General features: G+C 25.0%; 1 protein-coding gene across 1 annotated transcript; it reads right to left on the reverse strand.

The window, feature by feature from the left end:
* Positions 1 to 939: 939 nt before the first annotated feature.
* Positions 940 to 1,704, reverse strand: LOC124834013 (cotton fiber protein). Its single transcript, XM_047308596.2, has one exon. The coding sequence runs from the start codon at positions 1,583 to 1,585 to the stop codon at positions 1,115 to 1,117; it is 471 nt and encodes a 156-aa protein (XP_047164552.1). The 5' UTR covers positions 1,586 to 1,704; the 3' UTR covers positions 940 to 1,114.
* Positions 1,705 to 8,165: the final 6,461 nt, after the last annotated feature.

Genomic DNA, 8,165 nt, shown 5'->3' on the forward strand with positions numbered 1-8,165 from the left:
GAACAACGACGACGCGACTAGGATAGGGCGAGGGTGCGATAAGGGCATTGCGATGGCAGTGAAAAAACAGCGACGATGCAGTTAGGGCTTGGCGAGAGTACGAACCGTTCGATTCAGTATGAATCGAGGCCTAAAATAAAAATAAAAATAAAACACACTAATGCCTCGGTTACCTAAGAACCAAGGTAAAATCTTACCCTCTTTTGCCTCAATTCATAACTGAGTCAAAAAGTCTACTCATTTTGCCTGGCCTGTATATACCTCGATTTCGGATTCGGAACCACTGCTTATAGACAAAAACAACAGCTTTGGTTTCCCCTTAACGCACTCGTGTCCAAAGTTAAGCTATGTCATTTTAATGTGATTTTTGAACAATTTTAAACACGAATACAATGCTTATAATTTCAGAGCAAAAATCACAATCAGTTGAACCAATTCTTAGTTTTTATTTCTTTTTTCACAAGAGAAAAAAGGGTTTGGTGATATCAGTTTTTCTAATAGGAAATCAACTCCATATAAATATAACATGATTACAAAACTATTTGAAAGTGAACCGGTGAGTTTCCACCGATTTTATATTACTCAGAAGGGAATACCCAACAAACGTGACAGAGATATTTAAACAGACAATCCCGAACCCTAGAAAAACACTAATATTATTAAACATTTATCATATATGCTCATCCTTTCTGTCATTTTTTGGAGGAAATTTTAGAAAATAGATCTTAAATCTTGCTGCATAATCATGTATGATATATAATATATCACAAGATCTCAGACGAAATACTGGTCTGCGATACGATCTTATATAAACCAGAAAAAAAAGAATCTTTGAATTTACTGGCTAGGATTTCCTTACAACACATGCTAAATGGTTTATATAAACTACAATGCTATAAATTAGCAAAAGAAAAAAAAAATCTTCATTACACCAAGAGATGGAATTAAATTGATATATTTAAGAATTTAAAGAATTAAATTAAGCAAGAAAGTAATCCATTTCTCCTGATTGAAAATTAAATTAAGCAAAACGAAGGCGAAATTAATGCAAAGATTGAATAAAACAATCAAGAAAGGAATAATGAATTGAAAAATATAAAGTGAATCTGAAGAGCTAGAACGATTCCTGCCTCTGCATTCTCATCTGCTGGTAGAAACTCTGGATGAACTTCTCAGCCTTCTGATCAACCGATTCACCTTCATCCCCTGAACCACACTCAAACAAATCCTGAACTAGGCTTGTTTCATCTCCAATTTCAAAGGGTTCCAATGCCAGCTGGCACTCCCCACTTCGTTCTACTTGGAAGTTGCCAAGGCACCAATAGAGATACAAGAAAGAACACAGAGGTGGTTGGACCCTGTTCTTGAACTGGTTTCGATGGTAACCAGGAATGAGGGGAGTTGTTGAAGCGGAGAACTGGTACTCTCCATACTCAGAGTGCTTCAGGAGCTTCAACTCCTGACACTTCTTGAACCTCTTGAGGAGCTTTGGCAATATGGGTTTTCTTAATCTGTGGATGAGAAGAGAGAGTCTGAGGAGATGAAGGGAGACTTTGTGGAAAAAGGGTGATGCTTTTCTGGGCATTTTTGGAAAAAGATGGAAGGAGAAAGAAGTAGCAGCAAAAACAGTGAGACATGGTGAAGAGTGAAGAAGGAAAGAGTGCTTTAAGGTTAGAAAAAGGTGGAGAGATCGAAGCCAAGCTGTAAAAGGTGTGGTCGGTTGTGTTTTGTAGTTAACATGTTGAAGGAACGTGCAGAACTAGCCGTTGAACATCTCACAGGTAGGGTTTCCCTCCAAATTCACTTTTTCCATTCACTCCAGCTATCTATTTTTTTGGGCTAACATGTTGGCCTAAATTTTCCGCTACATTTTCACATGTCATTTTTTTTTATCTAAGTTTAGAGTATAATAATATAATAAAACATAAATAATGAATTAATAAAAAATGACACGTATATTATTAAAATATTATCAAAAAATATTTATGTCGAAATAATTATTTTCATATTTTTCTCCCATCTGAACTCTCAACCACCGTCATGAAGTCTTGTTTTCATCTTTCTTAATCTACATTACTTTCCAATAACCAATATTGATACCTAATAACTATTATTATTATTTCAGACAAGTTATTTTTTTTATCTCTGAGGTGGTTAATGAAAATTAAATTTGTGACAATTTTTTATATAATTAAATTTTATGATAAATAAATATTTTGAATTTGGAAAATTATGACATTTAAAATGAATGATTGGCTAATTGTTCATTGTATTTTATGGAAATTTGGAAATAAAAAAATAATATGATTTTTTTTCATAAACTTTATCAGATCTAATAGACACCGTCATATTATATTACACTGAAATTTGTTTAACTAAAAAAAAGTTAGACCTTCACCGAGTTTTAATAAAAATATAACTAAAATAGCATTTGGAAATAATATTCAGATTCGCAGTAAAATAAATTGTTTCTTTACCATTACAGAAGGTGCTTTAGGAATCTATTAGAAAATTATTTTAAAAGTCTTATGGTTTTTTTCTTTTTTTCATTTTAAATTTGATTAAATATGTTTGTAACTTTCTACTAATGTAAAATTAAAATTCGTTTGTATATTCAACTTTAATTTATTTTAACTGTGTGTTTTAAAAAAATATATAGTTTTTTTAATTCAAAAATATTAAAAAGAGTTTATATGATGAATCATGTTTCAAACTTATATTTAAGTTGGAACATGTTAAACATGATGAAAATGAATCAAATACTAGTCTAAAAAATTATTTGATATATACAAAAATTTAAAATATTTATATTAAACATAGTAACATAAATTTTAAATTTTAAGATCAAACTATATTAAAATTTAGAACATGACAAATTATAATTAAAAAAAAACTTTAAAATTACAAAATATTTAACTCTTTTCAATTTGAATTTTTCAATGTTTTATATATTTTTTAAAGTTATATTTACCATCATTTTTTCCCCTTTTTTAATGTATGGGTTAGAAGATGATTGAGAATAAACAAAATTTTATTGAATACAATTTTAATTAGGTTAAGATTTATATCTTCTACTTGGTTTTCGAGATTTCTTGTCTCTTTTTAAGTCTCCATGTAATCTTTAAATTCTTGTATATATAACAAGTTGATTAAGGAAAGATAATTAGTTGGAATTTACAGTAATGCGCTTTGTTATTTATAAATGATCTAGAATATTTATAAAGATTCTCTCATTTTTTTATATCAAGAAAGAAGGGTACGTGAAATTGAAAATTTTGAAGTTAGATGACTGAAATTTTGATTTTAATATTAAAGTTATAATCGGAATATTACTGTGAGATTATCGATATTATTTTATCTTATATGGCTGAAATAAAGCTACACTCCAGGCTAAGCACGCTTAACCATGGAGTTCTTATGATTTAGGCTACCGAAAAGCATATGCATTTTGATGATATGAGTAGCCAAATCAATCCCTTTAAGCTATTCTTCAACTGTATAGTCTCATACCTATACAGTCTCTAGATCTCTCTCATTCCGGTGTATGTTCGATTCATCCATGTGTCCCTTTCCCTGGAAGCCTGCCAGGAGTCGCTCCTTGTCAGTGCCCCTTGCACTTCGTGACTCTTGCACTTCGTGCCTCTTGCACCGGCGATCACTCTCCGCCTTAGTTAGTGTCCGGGTGTCACACATATAATTTTGACAATTTTGAGTAACAAATTATGTTTTGGAATTTATTTTTTAATGCATTAGATAAGAATATAATTTGATATCACTTACAATAATTTTAGATTTGTTCTCGAATTAAATTGATATGATTTTTTTTAGTTTATGGTTATTCTAGAAACACTAACATTTTTTTTTAATGTAAGGTTATTTAAACAATATATTTCATTTAAACTAGTAAAAACACATGTATCATGTGTATGTATATTTACTTTTTTTATAACAGCAAAAATAATTAAATTATTACGAATGTTATTATTATAATTAAATAAATAATTTTTATAATTTTATTATAAGTAGTTTTTATTTTTTTAATTAAAAAATAGTTAAATTTTAAAAAAATCAAGTCGAAAAAACAATTAAATTTTTTTAAAATTATTTAGAAGATAAAATTAATAAAATAATGACTTTTTAAAAAATATTATTAGAAAATTGAAAAACAAATACGAATACATAAAAATAAAATTATTTGTATATAAGTATATACTAAGTTTACTTTGATACTATTTCAAATAATAAAGAATGATTAATCAAATTATATGTTGTTACTATCGTAAAATTTTAATGACTAATTTTAACCATAAAAAAATAATTAATTATTATAGTAATAAATTTATATACAAATTTATAAATTAAAAATTATTAGTAACTAAAATAGTTAAAAAAATATAATTAGTCATTAAATTGGTAATCAAAATGATTTACATAATGAATTGATTTCTAAATTCATCATTAACATTAATATTAGTTATCGAAATTTTGACTATTAAAAAAATTGATTTATAAGTTAGTCTCTAATTAAAAAAATATCTTTAAATTATTTTTTAAACATATTTTTGTAACTAAAATTGATTATAACTTAATAAATTGGAATTGATAAATGATTATTTAGATGTTAAATTAACACTTATGACACAAAGTACTTCTTTAACCATGTTTATAAAGGATGTAGTCTTGATTTTATTTTATTTAAAAGGGTTAAATATGTTTTTAGTCCCTAAACTATTGGTCATTTCTGGTTTTCGTCCCTGTTTCAAAGTAAGGTACAATTTGATCCTCATTCTTTTCGAAACGTTCGTTTTAGTCCTCGAAACGTTCGTTTTAGTCCTCGAAAACTAAACACTGTTTAAAAATTTGGTCCTCATTTAGCAACAAATGAGGACTAAAACCAAAATTCCGAGGACTAAAACGAACGTTTCGAAAAGAATGAGGACCAAATTGTACCTTACTTACTTTGAAAGAGGGACGAAAACCAGAAACGGCCAATATTTTAGGGACTAAAAACATATTTAATCCTATTTAAAACTATCTTTAAATTATATATTAATTATTTTTATTTATTTATTGTACTTAATTAAGGTTTACGGTTATAGTATAGTGTAAAATTCAATATAAACATATAGAAGAGAGAGAAGTGAATAATTGTATTGATTCTGTTTTGTGATAGTTATAAAATGAGTAAAGATTCTCTTAGACATTCAAATATTTTAAATTTATTTCAGATTATCTTTATTTTTTTATTTTTTAAAATAATATAAAAATTTATATTTTTTAACCATTTTATCTTTAGAGTATATGTTAAGTAAATATAAGAATGTGTCATGATATTATTACTTTTATAAAATGTTTAAAAATGATAGATTGTGACGTGTTGAGTTACGTGTGGGAGACACAATCGGTGAGTGTGAAACCATGAGAGGTTTGGTTCGTGTGGTGTGAGGAAATGACATGTGTGAGGTGGCATAATGAATCGTCATGCACGTGTTTTTTATCTCTTATTTTAATGGAGCAATGGTTAAATGCTTGAGGAGAGAAACAGAAATTGTTTATATTAATTTAGAATTAGAATGTAACAAGGGAGAAAGAGGTGGTAACGTAACACATGGGATTCGGATTTGGCAAGCGGTTGTTTTCTTTCCTTTCCTTCACACAATCCCTTTCTTATTCATTCTATCACTTTACTTTTTTTTTCTTTTTTTTTATAACACATAATTTACGCCTTCTTCTGAAAATTCCTCTCATCAAACTTCATTAATTCATTCAAAATTTGTTTTAGGTATATTATATATAAACACTATGATACTTTATTTAACTTATTTTTACTAAATTGTTATTATCATCTTTTATTTGTTCTTTCTTATTCTACTGGTTTTAAATGTAGTTTTAATGAAAGTTTCTTGGATAATAGTTGTTTTGAAATAGTTTAAAAAGAAGTGTAAAACCATAGTTATCACTCTATTAGTGAGAAAATGACAAATTATTAATTTTAGTAAAAGTTGTTGTTAATTTTTTAACTTCAATCTAAGTATATGATCTTTTAACCCAATATCTTTATAAATATTATAGTTTATTCTTAAAAGTTGTATATGAATACATTTAAATACTATTGATGAGTATAACTCGATATAAATTGTTATCTTCAATCTTTGTTGCAAAACAATTTATATTTTACGAATTATTTTTTAAGTTTGTTGCCATATATGCAGACATATTATATAATGTGAAAATTATGTTGAATATTAATGATTTATTTTATTTAGATTATTACTATATTTATAGTTTTAATTTATTGTAATATATACTTTTGTATATTTAACTTTGATTCTTCACTGAAATTAGATAATTTCAGAAAATTAATTAATGTTATGAATTGTTATTATTTAAATTATAAGCATATATATGAAGTGTATAAATTTTGTGTTCATTAAGTTTGAAATGATTTATGAACCATGATGGAATGTATATACTAATGAAAAAACTATATTATAATAAAAGTATCTAATTTCACTAATAATTTAAGTTATCAGCATTAAGATATACTCAGTTGAGAAATTATCTTATCATGAAAACATGCAAATCTAAAAAGGTAATCAAAATATGATAATACTCTGAACTTGTCTTGATCATTTAAATCAAAATACATGTTAAAGTTATTCATGAATATAAATTCATATGATATATGTAAACAAATATATATATATATATATATATATATATATATATATATATATATATATATATATATATATATATTATGTGCTAGTACCTCCCTTTTATAATTTAACCATGAAAAATAAGACACGAACAAATCTATGATTTCAATATATTTATAAAAGTAATATATTTTATAAAAAGAGCTTAAAACTCAGATGAAATGAACTTCTTTAATTTTCATGGTGCTACCTTATCTGAACTATTATTAATTAACTCATCAGTATTTACCTGATAATTAATAGAGATTAATGAAGTAGATGTTAAATTTTTTGACAATAAATATATATATATATATAAAATAAAATAAAATAAAATAAAATTATGAGTTTGATAAATTGTGAATGGATATAATCTGATAAACATTTCATTTTACATAAATTTTCTTCACTTATTTTAAAATAAATATTATTTTAAATTTTGATATATACCAAATATAAAATATTATTTTTATCTTAAAGTTTTTTTATTAAATAAGATTAAAGGTTATGTTTTTTCTTAAGCATGAAAATGTTAGGTATTAGTATTTTATGTTTTATTTGTGAGATAATAAAATAAATGAAGAAAGGATTAAATGCAAATAATTATACTCTATCGTAATTTAAAAAATATTTGAATAATGAGTTAAAAGCAGATTTTATAAATTGTTTCAAAAACGATATAATAATTATTTTATTTTTTACATAAATAAGAAGTAGTTCTAAATGAAGGTTTCTTGTGCAACCTTTATTTTTATATTTTATCATTGTAATGATATATTGAATAATTTTATCCAAAAATAAAATATTAACGTATTATCTTGAAATAAGATTTATTTGGGTTTTATGTTGGAATTTTTGTAAGGGTATTTTTGTGTTTGTTATTCTTAATTTAATTAGGAATGATCGTGTTAATATTACTGTTAATATCAATTCATTTTTTGTTTTAAATGACTTAAACTTGGAAAAGACAATATAGCCTGATAGTTCTTAATAGTGTGTCTAATAGAGTATTATGGAACATGCTTAATACAAAATTTTCAAAAGCTATTAGATAAATTATAATATTTTATAAGGATATGGTTGAAGATAGTTATAAATAATATCATGCTAGATATTATTATAAAATTGACGTGTCAGTTGACATTTCAAAATTTATCAGTACTTTTATCCTCATATAGAGTTTACTAAATAAATAAATAAAATAAAATAATATAAAGTATAAGATGATAAATATGGTAAAAGTTACATCTCACAAAATCTAAATAAATACAAAAAATAAATTATTAAATAACTTATATATATTTTTTCATAAATTAAAACTAAATTAATTAAATTATCGACATTACTCATGAATAATATGAAAACTTTGAATTGTAAAGATTTACAAAAACACAAATACTAACATATCATTTTATAATATTATAATGAATAATTTATTGATTAAAAAAATTATTGATACTAAACAAG

This window comes from Vigna umbellata, chromosome 8 (genome assembly GCF_029865625.1).
Source record: "Vigna umbellata cultivar VRB3 chromosome 8, Vumbellata_1.0, whole genome shotgun sequence".
NCBI classification, from domain to species: Eukaryota; Viridiplantae; Streptophyta; class Magnoliopsida; order Fabales; family Fabaceae; genus Vigna; species Vigna umbellata.

Excerpts from the sequence above, each read along its gene's own strand:
- LOC124834013 (XM_047308596.2), bottom strand. The coding sequence starts at position 1,585 with ATGCCCAGAAAAGCATCACCCTTTTTCCACAAAGTCTCCCTTCATCTC.